This window comes from Oryzias latipes, chromosome 20, assembly GCF_002234675.1.
Source record: "Oryzias latipes chromosome 20, ASM223467v1".
NCBI lineage: Eukaryota > Metazoa > Chordata > Actinopteri > Beloniformes > Adrianichthyidae > Oryzias > Oryzias latipes.
In genome coordinates, this window is record NC_019878.2 from 18,174,165 (window position 1) to 18,192,380 (window position 18,216).

General features: G+C 40.7%; 2 protein-coding genes across 2 annotated transcripts in view; both read left to right on the forward strand.

Annotated features, from left to right (window-relative positions):
• LOC101156127 (mitogen-activated protein kinase kinase kinase 3) overlaps positions 1-10,418 on the forward strand; it is a 39,691-nt gene extending 29,273 nt beyond the window's left edge. The window contains exons 10-18 of the mRNA XM_004081282.4: positions 197-270; positions 1,145-1,206; positions 2,341-2,412; positions 4,302-4,466; positions 5,606-5,754; positions 5,828-5,959; positions 6,616-6,745; positions 7,973-8,150; positions 8,504-10,418. Of these exons, the coding sequence (XP_004081330.2) occupies positions 197-270; positions 1,145-1,206; positions 2,341-2,412; positions 4,302-4,466; positions 5,606-5,754; positions 5,828-5,959; positions 6,616-6,745; positions 7,973-8,150; positions 8,504-8,732 (1,191 nt within the window). The 3' untranslated portion in view covers positions 8,733-10,418. The remainder of the gene's footprint in view (positions 1-196; positions 271-1,144; positions 1,207-2,340; positions 2,413-4,301; positions 4,467-5,605; positions 5,755-5,827; positions 5,960-6,615; positions 6,746-7,972; positions 8,151-8,503) is intronic.
• A 1,781-nt stretch (positions 10,419-12,199) lies between these two features.
• Positions 12,200-18,029, forward strand: LOC101168329 (cryptochrome DASH). The gene is made up of 14 exons (XM_004081085.4): positions 12,200-12,383; positions 13,864-14,036; positions 14,364-14,457; positions 14,545-14,675; positions 14,808-14,956; positions 15,173-15,261; positions 15,341-15,414; positions 15,728-15,817; positions 15,915-15,994; positions 16,080-16,139; positions 16,404-16,561; positions 16,661-16,780; positions 16,876-17,052; positions 17,466-18,029. Exons 1-14 carry the CDS (start codon positions 12,321-12,323, stop codon positions 17,571-17,573), a joined length of 1,566 nt encoding a protein of 521 aa, XP_004081133.1. The 5' UTR covers positions 12,200-12,320; the 3' UTR covers positions 17,574-18,029.
• The last annotated feature ends 187 nt before the right edge of the window (positions 18,030-18,216 follow it).

Below are 18,216 nucleotides of genomic sequence, written 5' to 3' on the forward strand. Positions count from 1 at the left end.
ACTTTAGTATTTGTTTTTAAAAGTTTGTCCTAAAAAAAAAACTAAACAGCTGCTAAACTTATATGATAACACTCCAAATTTTACCCCGGTGCAGGGCTGTGAGTGTCATGGAGATGGTGTTTCCCGCAGCTTGTGATATTCTAATGATTGCCGGCTCCTTGACCCTCGGTCTCTCTCTCTGTTTTATGCGTGTCAGATGCTGGATCCATTCGGGAGTGCTGGCAACTCGCTGTCGAGCAGCTGTCAATCCATAGATCAGGCACTGGACAGGTGAGTGATTTGTGGCTCGGCTCTGTGCAGATTGATGCTGTTGGTTCCGTTGTATGACTGAGCCGAGCAGAGGTTTTCATAAAACTTAGTAAGGAGGAGAGGCGTTTGACCCTTCTCCTGGCCTCACTGGGAGGAAAAGGAATCAGGTCATTCTGTTGTTGCCATAGTGACCATACTCTTATCTGGACGCCTGGATTCCTGTTATCATAAGAGCGGGCGAAACAGTGACTGAGTGGGAGATGTGTGCACACTGCACAAGAGGAAAATCTGAGAGGAGTGAGCAGAGAAAAGGCTCAATTTGAATCAAAGAGGGGGGAGGCTGTAAGCCAGAGCGAGGGTTAGAGAGCAGGACGGAAACCGTTCTACCTGCACGAGGCTTATCAGGGCTCCGGGCTGCAGAACAATGGCAGGAAACGAATGCATGGAACTTTTCCCTGCGAGCAGGCATGTGTGCCCCTTATCCAGGGTCTCGTGGCCCCACGCTGCCCTGCGGTCAGCAGAGACGTCACTCCGTGCTGGGTCGGCGGGACGAGTCTGGTGACAGAGAGGCTTTGAGGGGGCGGTCGCACGCGCGTTTAATCGTATGCAGGGACATTAGCTTCACTGCCAGTTCTTTCATGCACCGCCACATGTTTCAAGTCCTCGTGGCTGCAGAGAAAGCCTTTTCCATCTTATCATTCTTATTTAAGGCAACAGTTGTTGCATATAGAAGCTGACTGACAGAATGACTGTGAATGCCAAAGCCATTTTTTCGGCAGTTTTTTAGAGGCAACCAGTGGGAGACGAGTTCCCTTTTGAAGATGAGAGGAATCCCTGACTGAAATTCCAAGTGATTTAACATATCTCCCCCTTCTTTTTCTCTTTGTCATTGCAGCCCTCCTTTTTCACAGAACAACCGCGACAATAATTACCTGAATCTCAACTATGAATACAAAGGTAGGAGGGGTCTAATCTGCAGCACTCACTGCACTTCCTTTACAAACCCTGCTTCGCTGCCAAGGTAGTTCTCTGCTGGAACAACACAGAAAAGATAAAAAGAGAGGTGCAAAAACCTTTTCCATGCTTGAAAGCGTCATAATTAAACCTACACATTTAGTTTCTACAGAGAAAATGGTGTAGAAAGCCTGTGAATTTTTAAAAAAACTCTTGAAAATGGGATACTGTAATGGTAGTTTATGTCTTGGTTGTCAATTTGTAGGTTTTTGGAAAGCTAGATGTTTTGCTGTCCACACTTTCTAATTTCTACGTAAATCTGCACATATTTTTAGAAAATATAAATTAATTTTTTTTCTAAGAAAATGGGTAAAATGGAGACGAATTGCAGAACACCATACAAGAACTCATAAAAAGAGCAGGTGTCTCAATCAGCCCGTTTCTTTCCGTTCTGCATCCCTCTTGTGTGCATTAAAAAAGGGGGAATGCTGCGTATGTTTAACAGGCTCATATAAAGCAGCAGTGCTTAAAGACTCACTTGGGCATGCACACGTGCGCTCCCCTCCTCAGATGTAAAACTGTGTGGCCTTTCCTGCCGAGAGCTACAGTGTTTGTTTATCATTCCCCGTGAGTAGATTTTTCCTCTCCATCCCGCGCTGCCAAACACAGAAAATAACTGCCGTCTCCCCGGGATACGGCCGCAGAAACACCAGCGAGCGCCGGCAGTCCTCTGACAGAACAGCTGCTTTCAATTGCAGGAGGCTCTGGCCTTCTCCGTGCGGTGCGTGCGCTCTGAGTGTCGGCGCTCTTGTGCGTCAGCAGCACTCGCCACATGCCTTTAGTTACTGCTGTACTGCGCTCAGAGGAGGCCGGGCTTTCTGTCGCTGATGCAGTTTGGGGGGACCTGCACGCGATTTCACTGCCGCTGCTCCCCTCCGTGTGTGACATGCAGAGGAGAAAAGCCAGATTCAATGGATTTAACCTCTGATCATTATCAGGCATCGAAACATCTGTGCTCAATTACAGCTGTTTTTAAGAAGTGTGTTGTGTGTGCAATTCATGACAGAATAACTGTTCAGGCTAAATCATTTCTTTCTTGACACCCACATTTTTGCCTAATTACTCCCTTTTTTTTAGGTCGCCATGGGAAAGGAGGGACTTTCCCACGCCAGTTCCAGTTGCCCAATCGCAGCAAGGATTATGGAGACCGTAAGCAACCCCGCCTTCCTAAAGCAGAATATTATCACACACATATGATAACAAGAGAAAACATTGTTTACAAAAAGCCGGTTAACAACTAAAGTCGCCACAAAGAACATATTAAAACATCAAACCAAGCAAAATTATTATTAATTTAGTCCAAACCATTCCAATAAAGCCAAAAGATCTAGTTTGCATGTTATTAATAGTTTACATAAGTTTCTAACAGATCATATCCAACAGTTTTTATTGTAATTCACCCTATATTGAGCACATAATTGTGCAACTATGAAGAGAAACAAAAAGATGAACAATGTGGGTTAAAAAAAAACACTTCTTACTGTCAGGGTTTGGGAAGAAAGACAGAATCGCTTTTCTAACAAATAGTCCGCGTCGCGTCGCGCCACCGCTGCAGTCAAGATTCGGCAATATATATATGCTAATCTTTCCGATGGGTTGAATAAAGCATCAGTTCAGGGAGAAAGTTCACCTCTTATCGCTGGTTTTTATCCAGATGATGAAGCAAAAGGTTGTTTTAAAGAAGCCAGAGCAGTGATACAAAACAGTTAAGCTAGGTGACCGGAACTTCTTTTTTCACCGTGCGGTTATCAGGTTTTAATGCACACCCAGCAGCCAATCAGAATCGAGTATTCACCCGGACAATGGTATAATAAAAAATAACAGTACCAACTAACTACTACCTATCTAACTAATGAACTAACTATATAGGTGTTGTAGAATGTCTCTATGCGTATGTGTGTCAGCGCGCTGCGTGTGTAGGAGGAAGAAGCGCACACAAGTGTGTTGGTGGTGCATGTTGATTCTTCTGCAGTGGACCGCTCTGTAGCTGTACGCGAGGCTTCACCTGTGCTCTCTGGAACAGACATCTTCTCAGAATATTATATATTGCCCAGTAATAAACGAGACTGCAGACACTTTGTCACCTTTCCGGTAGCCATGGAGCCTGACACCCATGAAGAACGCGGGGCAGGAGGCTCCGCCTTTGTTTATACAGACACGTAACATTGCGCTACACAAAATAGTTCCCAAACAAAACATGTAGTGGCGTTCATGTTTGGTGTTACGGAGTGAAGGAGAACAGTAATACACCCCCCCCCCACACACACACAAAACACAAAATCTTCCGGCGGGCGGTCGTGTTGCGCACTCAAGAACGCTTGCAGCTTCTAATGGAAATGAATACAATGGTAATGAATAATTAGAACGCAGTAAATTTGTTGTATTTCCACGCGAGACGGAAACTTCTGTTGTAGAATGAGGATCTGTATGTGCTGCTGAAACCGGCGTGTGTGTGTAAGAAGAGGGAGCGCGTGCAGCGCAAGAGGGTGTGAGAGGCGCTGCACAGGGAGTGAAGGAGAACAGGTTTCTCCCAGAAACCCTTGAAGTCTGAACACAGGACTAGCAGAAAAAGTAAATTATCAGCAAAGATGAATGTGTTTAATGTGTTAATTATAGTTCCAATCACGGACCATATGCAGAACTTAAAAAAAAAAAAAAAACGTTAAAAAAAAACGTGCGTTGATGCAGTAATCGTCACACCCCTGTCAGATAACATATTTTTATGAAATGTTCAGAACTTTACATCACCAGTTTTGGCGCTTTTTATGTACATGATGTTCAGGCTTCCATGCAGCTGCTATTAACTATTCACTCAGAGGCTAACCTTGGCTAGCATTGATTTATGTTCCCCTGCAGTGAACTCGAACTCGAATGAAAACACTGCGCTTTACTTCCTGCCAGAAGGGAAACAGGGCAGAGTAGTGAGAGGCTGTTGCCTGCCTGCAATCTGAGCTGCTCTATGCGCAGCACCTGTGAAGCTATTGTGCGGTGAAAGCAAAGCGAATCAAATGTCTGTCTGTGTGTATTCGTGTCTTCAGGTCGTAGGACTCTTCCACGGAGCTTCATGCCGCAGGAGAACCTTTTTCAGCTGGTTCCTTCCAGTCGCACTCGCAGTTATAACGGCGAAAGCACGCTGCAGTTCACCGAGCTGCGCTCTCTGGGACGCTCTGCTGACAAAAGCTGCCAGCGAGGAACAGCCAAATGTAAGCTTTGAACAATAATTTAACCACATATCAATAACTGTAAAATTCAATTGTTTTCCCCCTGAAATATGATAAGTTGATCACCAAAAACTTCAATGATTTGAGTGAAGTTCTGTCTTGATTTGTTTTTTTATCTGAAATGTAATTTTCTGTGAAAGGCCTGGGTTTTGTGCAGCGGCACCAAGAAAGTTCAAAGACATCAATGATTTTCCTAAAGACTAGCAACTACCACTATCCAACAGAGTTCAGACCGAGAAGCAGGAAGTATAAAAATTAATAAATAGTACAAGTTAGGTGATTGAGTATGAAAAGACGTTTTAATCAAATATATGACAGTATAGCCTACTATATAGTGTTAAGGTCCATGTACTACACATTGTTTAAAATGCATAAATTGTGTGATATTTTTGATCGTTTAGTTGATTTAAATTCAAATCTGAGAATAATTGTTGTGGATTCTTTGCTGTCTACACACCAAAATAACACACAACTGTTGAAGTGAGGTTATGTTCCACAGAACACTTCCAAGTGTATAAAAAGTCAGAAATATAAGTAGAAGTGATGTGCAGTAAAGCGGTGAAATTAAAGCAACATAATGCCCCGCCCACCATGTTGATCAGTTTGGGTCTCAGACTCCTTGATGGCGTCTGTCTTCCTTCGGTCTGTACGAGCGTCCCCCCCCCCCCTAAAAAAGATCTGTCTCGTTCCTGTTGTCAGCTTGGCTCAGCAGTCTGTGGCTGACGTCTCACCCACACAAAACTTAACAGCCTAACACAACCGCAAAGAAGGCTGCTAAATCCAAAACAAAGTCTCAAAGTCTGGGTCTGAAAGAAGGAGCTGCTGAGATGATCTTTCTAGGTTTTGACAACTTTGTGTGAGTGGATAACAGTCCCTCTGTCTGACTGATATTTGGGGTTTCCCCGTGATCTGACAGGGTCTGCGGTGAGGTATTTTTCCGACTGCGGTGGATTTGACGTCTTGTCTTGTGAGGTTTACTGCAGGAGTTTATTGTAGTTTATTGCTGGAGCGTTTGTGCTCCCTTCAAATCGGTGTATCAGTGTTGCTGACTGTCTTCGGGGCTTGTTAACTCAGTTATTTATTGGTTGGGTTTTCATCGTCTGGCGTTGCGTTTTCTGCAGCACCGCGGGCGCCAGTCAACTGGCGACAGGGAAAGCTGCTGGGGCGAGGGGCGTTCGGGGAGGTCTACCTCTGCTATGACGCAGACACAGGCCGCGAGCTGGCCGCCAAGCAGGTTCCCTTTGACCCCGACTGTCAAGAGACAAGCAAGGTGAGAGGTGTGCATCAAGAAACCCTTACGATCTGGTACGAATGCATCTCTGATTCATAGATTTCCTTTGTAGGAAGTGAACGCCTTGGAGTGTGAGATCCAGCTGCTGAAGAATCTGCGACACGACAGGATTGTTCAGTACTACGGGTGTCTTCGGGACCTGGATCAGAGGAAACTCACCATCTTTGTGGAGTTCATGCCTGGGGTGCGTATGCATAAAACGTTGGATCCTTCAAGGTTTTTTGTTCTTCTAGCTGTTGGACTTCAGCATTTTCTTGAAAACGTTAGCAGGCTTGTGTGCAGAACAGCTCGTTTTATGAGGTCATTTTCTCACCCGCTTAATGAGCGACTGTCGCCAGCGGACTCCGTCCTTGAGCCTGTTTCCAATATTTCCTTTTGATGCTTTCAAACCATCAAGTGTCTTAGTCACACAATGTCTGGAAACTGGAATTGTTTGCTTCTGCTGAGTTGGCGGAGGGGGACAGAGCCAAGGTTTGGGTAAAAGGCGGCCCTCCTGCCGAGGACCGATAACGCTACAGTGGCCCAGTGGGAGGGGGGCACTGCCAAGGTGTCTCTTCAAGTGTAGAGGGAGATGTTTTGTTTTCCCTTAAAGTACGTCACAGGTGTTACTGGGCCAGGTCGTTGCTCCCGAGGTTTCCTCTCCAGGAACTGAAAGCGGGAAACGAAAGGAAGTGCTGCAGATTGAGAGTTCGGCCCAAAGTTGTTTGTTTACACTCATGGTTTTTGTGTTTTAACGTTGGCTGGGAAGCGACTTTTCCAGACACTAAAATAACTCCATTTAAGCGTGGTACTCTTTCCCTAATACCCTTTTTTTTTTCCTTTCTGTTGCTCATCCTCCAGGGCTCAATAAAGGACCAGTTGAAAGCTTATGGCGCTCTGACAGAGAAGGTGACAAGAAGATACACCAGGCAGATCCTCCAGGGGGTCTCCTACCTGCACAGCAACATGATTGTACACAGGGACATCAAAGGTAACTGAAATGCACAGGTCGACTTGGGTTATTAATTGGATTTAAAAGCCATAAAACCCAAACATAAAAGATAGCCTCCAAGCATGAGACCTGTGCTACAAAAATTGCACATTTTCTCAAGTTTTTCCTTCGTTTGACTGCTCAGAGTGAGGAAAATTATCGGCCCTTGGAGAGGAATTGGGATTCTCTGGAACTGGCAAGAGCAAAGAATCCTTAACAGCAAATAAAAAAAGCTTTAACTTTGCCCCCTAGCAGCTCTGGAAGTTGCAGTGTCAATAAATATCCACTCCGATCATCTCTTGACTTATTTTCAAAGCATTCTTAGCTGTTTTTTTTATTATGATTATGACGTTTTTAGTTATAATTTTAAAAAAACACTAGGATACAGTTTCTGCAGAGTGGTGGTAATTTATTAGAAATTAGCCTCTTAAGTGTGGGTGGTATTGTTGGTTAGAAACACTTTTTTAATCAGAGTGGGTCTTTAAGGCATAACCAGAAAGAAGGAAATGTGCCGTCCAATGGGAGAGATTGATGGTGGGTCACGTGGGACACAGCCAGGCTCCGTGAGTGTGGGTGGGTGAGATTTTCCACTTTGAAAACACTGTTTTAATATACCCTGTGAGCTCACCCCTCCACACAAGGGCTTGTCTTTTAGCAAGAAAAAGAAAAAAAAGAGATGTCAGCTCATGCGGTTTGAACTTGGCAGCCTTGACTCTGAGGTTCTGAAGTGCACGTTAGCACCCAGCGATTTATTTTAGCGCTTGTACATGCTGTATGTGCACACATGTGCTGACAGTGAACCCCAGCCTGGAGAGATTTGACTCCATCTATCATTTCTTTCAGACCTTTGTGGGTGTGGAGTGTGCATTAGTCACCAATCGAGCAAGATGAGGGCATGTCAAAGAACTACTATAAAAGGAAAACCACTTGTATTCATTATTTTCTGATTGGTCTCAGGCAAAACCAAGATTTTTTTTATCCTGGAATCAGGAAAACGTAAAATAGGCAGCTGGCACTGCAGGTTCAAGGAATCCTCTTTTTTTCAAAAATAACTCCACCTCTCCAAACCTAACCCAACCTGTCAAAGCCTAGGAAAAGTTTACCTTTTATCCCAAATTTCTGTCACAGAAACTGAACTTCCAAACTCCCTCTGCTCCTTCAAACGATCGGACAGCCTCTCTGGAGACTCCTGAATAACTCTGACATCATGGTGTTTGGCTCCACCAGGTGCTAACATCCTGAGGGACTCCTCCGGGAACGTGAAGCTTGGAGACTTCGGAGCCAGCAAACGCATCCAGACCATCTGCATGTCTGGTACAGGAATCAAGTCTGTCACTGGCACCCCCTACTGGATGAGTCCTGAGGTCATCAATGGGGAAGGATATGGCCGGAAAGCGGATGTATGGTAAGGAGAGCTCCAATTTAAGTAATGTTTTTCCAGTTATGGTGGAAGTAATAATTATTTAATGATTCTGATAAAATTGTGTTTTTTTTACACATACTTGTTGCATTTTTCTATTAATGGACGACACATATAAAGAGAATTGAGCTTAAAATCTTATTTCTGAGAATTTCTGTATTCAAATCATTGGGAAGACTTTTAAAACGGATCAAAATGTGATCGGATTGAGATGAACTGATTAAAGAAATGATGCATACAATAATTCTCCTTCCGTTTAGTTGCATTGTAATGCGATTTGATTTTAAAAGTGTGTGTGTACACAAGCTGATCCTAACTGTTGTGCTGCTCCTCTTCAGGAGTGTGGCCTGCACCGTGGTCGAGATGTTGACTCAGAAACCTCCCTGGGCGGAGTACGAGGCCATGGCGGCCATATTTAAGATTGCCACTCAGCCTACGAAGCCCACGCTCCCGGAGGGCGTGTCCGACGCGTCCAGGGACTTCCTTCGCCAAGTGTTTGTGGAGGAGAAATGGAGGCCAACTGCAGACATTTTGCTCAATCATCCATTTGTCCAAGGCAGCTTCTGAGGTCCGTGGAGGTCCTGCCGCCTCGCTGCCTTCCTTCAAGGCAACCAAGGTCTCCGTGCCTCTGAAACTCACCAACCCAACTCGCTTGAGGGCCCCCTACTCTTGTTGCCTGGTTTCAGGATCAAGCAGCACTCCAGCTCCCAGCCTGATAACCAGTGTCTGCTTTGTTAGGATCCCTGCCTCTCTCACCAGCTATCTCCAGCCTTTCCTGGAGAGGCCAGGTTGAGCACACTTTGACTTCCAGAACCCTCAAAATTTTGGGGGAGGACTGACGAGAAGGTGCTCAAGCTCCAGACTTCTGACCTCAAACGAGGAAAAGTGGCGGCTGAGCAGCATCTATGGATGAAAAGGGCGCTGTGGCTGCGCATCATTAACATCTGGCCGAGCCGTATATCAGACAGCCTAGAGCAGCTACGTGGAACTGAGATTTAAAAAAAAAAAGTATTTTTATAGGACAGTCATCCAAGCAGATGAGATTTCTATGACACCTTTGAGCAAATGCAACCTATGCTCATCAACGCCTTACAATACGACTTTGTAAGTCAGAATGTCTTTTTTTCTAAACATTTTAGAGGGTTGCCCTGCTTCTACTGTCACTGTGTTCACCACCGTTTAAAGGATTTTCCGTGTTGCACTTGTGATATCATGCATTTGAAGCATTTTACACACGCAAACTAAAGCAGACCAGGAGATATTTTTTTAATTGATGCATTTTTATACAAATAATTGTTTTCCAGTGTAAAGAAACCAAACTTTTTTTTTGTTTTTTTGCAAATGTGTGCAATGTCTCTGAAGCAATACAAATACTGCTGTTTGAGCATTCATTATGTCGACTCGTGAGGAGTCTCGTTCCAATTTTTAGGTAGCCAAAGAAAACTGCCGACAGAAGACTCAGAAAATGTGCAGTATTAGTCATTTTGTCACCTCAGAGCCTTGAAGATTTCTGTGTTATGGCAGCTTTGTACACTGTTTTCTGCACAATTCAGATGCACCAAATTGAGGGAAGCATCATGTTTTGTTTTGTTTTTCTCCTATCTTCAGTGTGAATCAAAGATGCCTTCGGTTTAGCACGCCACTCTCTTCCCACTCTCTGACTTGGCAGCACTTTTTTGCTCTGTGTTACGCCAACAGAGCCGAGGCTTCGCTTTCCAACTCCTCTGAAATCATCAGGACGGAACTAAATGCTGTAATCTTTGATGTGGAGATGAAAGGAACTTATGGCGATGTATTGATGTTGGCGGGGTGGTGGCTCGCTGTAACGCAGCAGCATTTAAGGAACGATCAAATCTTTTTAGCCCTTGTCAGTGCCTTATCTAAATCTGCTTGTAAACATAGACTGCCAAAGCGGAGAGCTTCCTGGTTTTGGCCAGCAGCTGTTCAGCACTGAGCACACGCAGGACTTGCTGAAGTTTTTATATGGAAAAAAGATTTTGTAAATACATAATGTTCTGCACTTTTGTATGAGATTCTTTTTACATTATATACAATTGAAATAACTACATTATACAGTAGACATTACTGTGAGAAGTCTGTATAATTGTCCCTTTGAGAGCTGGCAGAGGACTAAGAGGCTTTCGATTGGGACAGAGCTTATTTTGTCGTAATGACAAAGCCTTGAAACATGAAATGTATCAAGTTGTTGATCTTTTGTACATTTAACTTAATAAATCAACGGTCTAAGACTGTTTTTGTTCAAGTTTTTATTCAATAACTCTAGAGATATTGGTGAAAATGATCAGTTTATTGTAAATAAAGTTTTAGATCGTTTTGATGCTTCCAGCTTTTTATTTAAAAGTATTTATTCTTATTCTTAATTATTTATTCTTATTTCACGCTGGCAACCTGTTCACCTTTGCACAACAGTAGCTGGTTTGGCACCAGCTACTATTGGATAGGTTTCACCAGGTTCTATAGATGGATGAATGGATTTCTTTACGTTTCCATGTACGAAACCTATATCATTGAGTGTTTGGATGGTCTATCTCTTTTTCATTAATCAGTTCTTTCTTGTCATTTAGAAAGCAACTCACTACTTTCAGCTGTACAACATTGATGAGCTGAAGCTCATATGGGTTTAGTCCCACAGAGTTGCTTTTATGCAGAGGAGGTTGGGTTTAAAGAATTTTGACACCCCAGTAGTAGGGCTGCACGATATGAGCAAAACTTGCGATATGCGATAATAGTGATCAATATTGCGATAACGTTATAATTTGCGGTATATGAACAAATACCAAAACAATCAAAAACATCATTACTATTTCATTGCAACGGTTTAAAAAATTATACTCCAAATGACCCTCGTTGACGTAGGAGGCAAAAATCTAACATAAAAGGGCTCATCTGATTGGTCAACATCGGAAAAGGTCCATCGAATTGGTCAAATGCATAAATGGATTTATTTGATCCATTAAATGCTTCAAGCTGCTATAGGATTGTTTTAGCACATTTAAGGTAACCATTTATTGCGATTTTTGCCTATTTTGCGATATGGATATTGCACTACTTGATATTGCGATAACGATAAATTTGCGGTATATTGTGCAGGCCTACCCAGTAGTAAGGAGGAACTATACCTTATTTTTTAGTTTTAATTAAACTTACCTTTGTTTTTCTTCAATTCCTCTCAGTTACATTTCACTTTTGTACAATTTTAGGTTATTCATTAAATTTGCCACCTTATAATTAAAAAAATAACTTGAATAGTTGGGGAGTTTTAATGGTTTCTGAGCATTTTCTTTGAGTAAAATTGTCATTGTGGATTTTAAAGTGAAAACTTATTTCAAGGCATTTACTTATTAGTGTGGATCAACCATATTTTTATCATAGCCTTGCCTTAGCACTGCGTTACCGCGAGAACTTAGCACTGTCAAAAAACTGAATCAGTTGGATTTTGATTTATTTGCAACTTCATTTACATTTTGAAGCAATCTGAATATTCTTGATGCGTTGAAATTTTTATTCCAAAACCTATTTGAGTTGCTAATGGATAAAAAGGGATATTTTGTCATAATATATATATATATATATATATATATATATATATATATATATATATATATATATATATATATATATATATATATATATATATATTTCTAATAATAAAAAAACTAAAGCAGCTCTGCACCACACCTGACAAAATCACTATTTGGAATAAAAAGCATTTTTAAACTAGCCCCCAATTTTCAAAACTCTTAAATCAAAGTGTTTAGGATACATAGTGTTTCATTAAAAAAATAAAATAAAGAAACCTATGCGTTATACTTGATGGCACAAACTTGGTGGTGCTGAGACAGAGGAGTGAAATTTTCTATAATTTAAATAAAGCATTGAAAGGGAAGAAAAACGCATTTATTTTAGGAAGACACTTTATTTAAAATGTATGAGGAATCAATAGTAGACGTTTCCTTAAGATGTTTACCCTGCTTTTTTTAATCTACCTCACAGCTGTTACGAACTGGAGTTACAAAAGCAGCGTTTGGTAACGTGCGTGGAAACGTGACGCTCGTGCAGCCAGACGCCGGGAGAACGAGGCACTTCTGTCTCCGTGGAAGACTGTTGTTGTGTTTACAGCGCGGGTTAATCATTATGGCTAGCTCTCGTATTGTAATATGTTTACTAAGAAATGACTTACGCCTTCACGACAACGAGGTAAGAACGTGAATCACTGAATGTTATGACGTTTCATGCTAAACCCAGTGTAGCTTAAAATTACATGCTAGTTTCGATTTTGCTACCGTGTTTGGGTGGCATTTAAGAGTCTAAAATATGACATTTTCTCTTCTAATAAATAATACGACAACGTTTTTACATCGAATTACTCAGTTGAACACATTTAACGCATATAAATATACTTCCGGTTGACTTTTTTCAGAATAAAAACCACATTTTCAAAGCCAACGAGCTTTTTTGTTTGGTTTTATTGTGAAACAGCAATAAACAACATCCGGTAACATGAGACTTATTTTCAAGCAGCATCTTCTTCTATTATAGGTAGAAGAAATGTAATCAAATAAGTTAATTTACACATTCAATTTTGCTTTATAACTTGTTTGATTATTTTTGATTTATTACAAAAAAAAACACAAAGTCTGAAGGTTACTTTAAAATGGACACTTGTGTGTTAACCCTTATAAACCTAGTTTTCAGATTTTTGATGAATTTTTGTTTAGATCTAAAAATGAAAGGTAAAAGATAATTTTAACATGAAAGAACAACATTTGTTTTCTTATTTTGGAGTAAGCAAAGGAAATCTTACCAAAATTCAACTGGACAAGATTTATTTGAAAATTGATTTCCAGATGCAGGTCGATTAGGAAAAAGTTGTCCATTTTTGTCTATTTGTATAACAACATATTAAACCCAGATGCAATGTTTAAATTAAAAAAAGTATAAAAAATCAATGTCAACAGAACATTTATAAATTTATGGCAAACAGACACCACTGCATAGAAGTGGCAATGGTAAATGGTAAATGGCGTGTACTTATATAGCGCTTTTCTAGCTTCTTCAAGGCCCAAAGCGAATCTTTGGGGCAAAGCATCCTACTCAAGTACTACCAGCCTTAATTCTAAATATTACTCAAGTAGAAGTATAGTCACCCAAATGATTTTGTTTTAGTGCAAAACAATAATAACAGATGGAAAACTATGAAAGTATTGACCAAAGGTTTGAACATGTCTTATTTATGGGCTAAAATAAATGGAATCAAGCAAACAAAAAGCAACAATCGAAGTGCAAATTCGGATGTTTCGCATATTCATAAATAATTTTAGGAGATAAATGCTGTCTCCAACTCTTTGCATCACTGCTGCTTTACAGTCTTAGCAGAAGTTTGTCTGTTTTTTACGTTTCTTAAACCTTCAAATTCCCCACAAGTTAAGGTTTGCTCCAAATGATAAGTTCATTTTAGTTTTATATTCAAAGCTGACCTGTATTGTTAGGACTGACCAACAGAAAGGTTAATTTTGACCCATATAATTATTTACCCGTGGCTACTGGGGGAATCGAGGTCAAGGGTCCCACAGGAGATCAGTGTTGCTAACTAACTAACTAACTAATTAAAAAATATTGCATATTTGCGGCCTCACTCTCTTTAATACCAACTCGACTTTGTGCTTTTTTTGTGCAGCTTTTCTTCTGGGCTCAGAAAAATGCAGACCACATAGTCCCGCTTTATTGCTTCGACCCCAGGCATTATGTGGGAACCTACAACTTCAACTTTCCAAAGACTGGGCCTTTTCGTCTACGCTTTTTACTGGACAGCGTCAGAGACCTCAGAAACACACTCCTCAGCAAGGGCAGGTAATCCCTCTGCCTTGTAATGTTCATGCTACCTGTCCCTCATCTACTTTTTATTTTGATTTTGAAGAGTGTTCTTTTATTTTTCCAGTAAAAACAATATTTTTTACTCCCAATCATGCTCTGCCTCATCACTTCTCCTAGCTTTCCAGGATTGATTTAATACACATGTAACAGGATCAGGATGCACCTGGACTCACAGAGGTTGTGTTTACATTAACACCGCTGCTGCACAAATTGTCCCCATCTCTCTTTCCGCTCAAATTCAGGATGCAGCTTGGCTGGCATGGTTTGAACTGTGACTAGGGTGTGTTTACTTGTGTGTGACAGCAATTTGGTGGTGAGACGTGGGAAGCCAGAAGAAGTAGTCGCTGACCTGATCAAGCAACTTGGCTCTGTCAGCAGTGTAGCTTTCCATGAAGAGGTAGTCTTTTATTTTTTTCCTCTTAACCATAAATCTGGCTTTTGGTTAAATCTATTCCACTTTTATATCAACGTTTGACACTTTCAGGTGGCTTCAGAGGAGCTGAATGTGGAGAAAAAGGTGAAGGAAGTCTGCGCTCAGATGGAAGTGAAAGTTCACACCTGCTGGGGCTCCACACTGTTCCACAGAGATGATCTGCCATTCCCGCACATGGCCAGGTGTGAGAGGAAATTGTCTTGCATCCACAGAACAAGACTTTAGGGAAGGAAGTAGTATTTTAGCTGAAGACATGGTGTCTGTTAAGGCGAGTTTGAAAAAGTGCTGTGTAATATTTCCTGCCGTTCTTCTAGACTTCCTGACGTGTACACCGAGTTCAGAAAGGCCGTGGAGAGCAAGAGCAGGGTGAGACCCGTGTTCCCGACCCCAGACAGGCTGAATTCTCTCCCCCCAGGGCTAGAAGGTGGAGCTATCCCTACAGCAGAGGATCTGGAGCAAACTGGTAAATGATCAAATGAGTTGAATACTTAATGTTTGCAGAGTTTCGCCTGAAATTTTATCCCACGTTCTTAATAAACTGCTGGCAGTGAGAACGCACAGATGAAGTTGATCTTCATCTGTTTTTAGCTTTTTACTTGGAGTGGGTCTTTAATCGATTTAAATAAGGGGAGTATGAAGTAGCCTACTGTTTAAACTGTTTCCCCTCTTTAATCTTCAGAGCCTGAGACTGATCCTCGCTCAGCTTTCCCCTGCAGTGGTGGAGAAAGTCAAGCTCTGGCCAGACTCAAACACTACTTCTGGGATACTGTAAGCGCGGAACAAATTACAATTAGATGCTGTGGATTAAAAAAAAAACCTGAATCTATTTCTGTTCCATCTATTTTAGGATGCAGTTGCCACATATAAAGAGACTCGTAATGGATTAATCGGGGTTGATTATTCCACCAAATTCTCACCTTGGTGAGAGTCACTTTTTTATTCTCAAGAGTCTGGACATTTTTTTTTAACCTTTATTTATCCAGGCAAGACAGATTAAGATAAAAATCTTATTTTTAACTTTTGAGACCTTTTGAGAAAGAGACATAAAATGAGCTACTGGAGACACCAGAAAGAATCAGGATTAAACAGCAACAACACAGACAATCATGAAAATAATTAAAATCATTCAATTATTAAAATAAGTAGAATCATAAAAGGAGGTTACAGCAACATGTTTGCTTGTCATGATTCATAGATTTCCTATAACTAATGATGTGATGTTGTTGTACTGCAGGCTGGCAATGGGATGCATTTCTCCCAGATATATTTACCATCAGATCAAAAAGTATGAGCAGGAGCGGACGGCAAATCAGAGCACCTACTGGTAAGGGTCCCATCACTCACAAACACCCATTTTAATGTCAAAAAGTGCGAACACTGTGTTCACGGTTCCATTATTTTCATGTGATTTTCTTACACAGGGTTATCTTTGAGCTTTTATGGAGGGACTACTTCAAGTTTGTAGGAGTAAAGTATGGAAACAAAATGTTTTTTATCAAAGGTACATTTTCTTTAATTAATGTTAATTAATAATTTGCTTTTAAGGTCAAAATAAATTCTGATGTTTATGCTTAATTTCTGGTTAGGGCTTCAAGACAAATCGTTGCCATGGAAAAGAGACACAAAGCTGTTTGATGCATGGAAAGGTTTGTATTGACACATTTTAAATATTATTCAGGACTTATTGTCGTGTAAAAAACTGTTTTTGTGCTCAAGATAAATTATTTTGCTGTATTAAGTCACTGCCAACTACAAACACAATCCCAATCTTATTTTAGAAATGTAAAGAATTAGAAATTAGTTGAAAATCCTGGAAAGTATCAGGAATGCTTTATGGTATAATGTATTTTTCTATCTGGAAGTGAAATAGACATAAATGTGGTTTGTGCCTGTGACATTTGCCCTCACAGAGGGACGAACAGGGGTGCCTTTTGTAGACGCCAACATGAGAGAGTTGGCCATGACGGGCTTCATGTCCAACAGGGGGAGACAAAATGTTGCAAGCTTCCTCACCAAAGATCTGGGCCTGGACTGGAGGATGGGGGCTGAGTGGTTCGAGTATCTGCTGGTATGTAGTGTGGACCAAGTTTGAAATAAACTACAGACACACATTTTTTCTCAAATGTTTTATTAAACAGCATTGTAATTTTTGTTTTTATCTTTAAAGATTGATCATGACGTCTGCAGCAACTATGGGAACTGGCTTTACAGTGCCGGTATAGGAAACGACCCCAGAGAGAACAGGAAGTTCAACATGATCAAACAAGCTCTCGACTATGACAGCAATGTACGCTAGTTATATTTCCCTTTGGCAGTTTTTTTAGAATTGGATCATGTGCACAATATTAAAACTCTGAATTGCGACATGCACTTGTGCTGCAGGGGGACTATGTGCGCCAGTGGATCCCAGAGCTGACGGCTGTCAGAGGAGGAGATGTGCACACTCCCTGGAACCTCAGCTCCGCCGCTCTGTCACGTGCTCGTGTGTCGCTTGGCGAGACCTACCCCACCCCTATAGTGACAGCGCCAGAGTGGGGCAGGCACTTTAACAAGAAACCGGTAGGTGTTTGAGGAAAAAGGAAGTGAATGATGTGACTGAAAGAGGCTACTAAATTTGTTTGTTTTTAGAGTATTTAGAGTACTGACTTAAAAAGGCATTTTTTATCTGAAAAGATATGCAAGTTTTGACTTATTGAGGGGATTTTTTTCCCCCCTGTTTTATATTAAACAATAATTCAACATTATGCTTGACACTTTTTTTCCACAAATATTAGGCTACATCTAAAGCTAGCAGTCAAAAAAGGTATATTTCAACTTCATGAACTCTTTCATGCTGATAAATAAATCAGTTTAGATGATTAGATTAGAGCATTTATTTAACATTCAGTAGCATTAAACATTTTTTTTGGTTAACTGGACGTAAAAAACAAAATTTTAATAGCATGGACAAATGTGTTGCATTCTTTTCTTAGAGTGGACCAGGACCGTCACAAAAAGGAAAGAAAGGGCCTTCTCACACCCCCAAACAGCACCGGGACCGGGGCATCGACTTCTATTTCTCTAAAAGTAAAAACCTGTGAAAAGAAAACGCTAAGCTGAGTTTTAAACAGATATATGGTATGGCTTTTTATTTAATAGGGAAGTTGTTGGACGTTTTGGGAACTGTGTTTCTTGGCTGTGAAAAAATAAATAAAAGTGCCTCCTGATTCACCTTTCATAGACTCTGCAGCTTTTCAGAACATACAGAATTGTCAGTGAAAGTCGGTCTGATCTTTTTTAATTTCTTTTTTGCAGCAAAGTTATTTTTTTATCAACATGTTTTCTCCATAAGAGATCTATTTGAATGTTTGTTCTTGCTCTGTTTTTGATGGTTACAAGGTTGTTGTTTTTTTCCAAAGATGTGTGTTATAAAATCTTGTTATCTGGTAACTTCTGTTTTATGCTCCAAACTGTTTTTTTTTATATATTTTATTCTCTGAGGGAAGAAGGAATTGAGATTGTTTTATGGTACACTGCATAAAGAGGAATTGAAACTACTGATTTGTTTCTATTTTTATAAACTTTTTTTGTTCTTGAATACAAAGTTGTTGTTTTTTGATCAGGCTCCCATAAAACGTTTTCCCATAACTTTTTTTTCTAAGAAAGTTTTAAACTAGTCAATAATTCATTTGAACCTGATAAATAGTTGTTTTGCTTTTTAAGGAACTGGTGAAATGTAAAGCG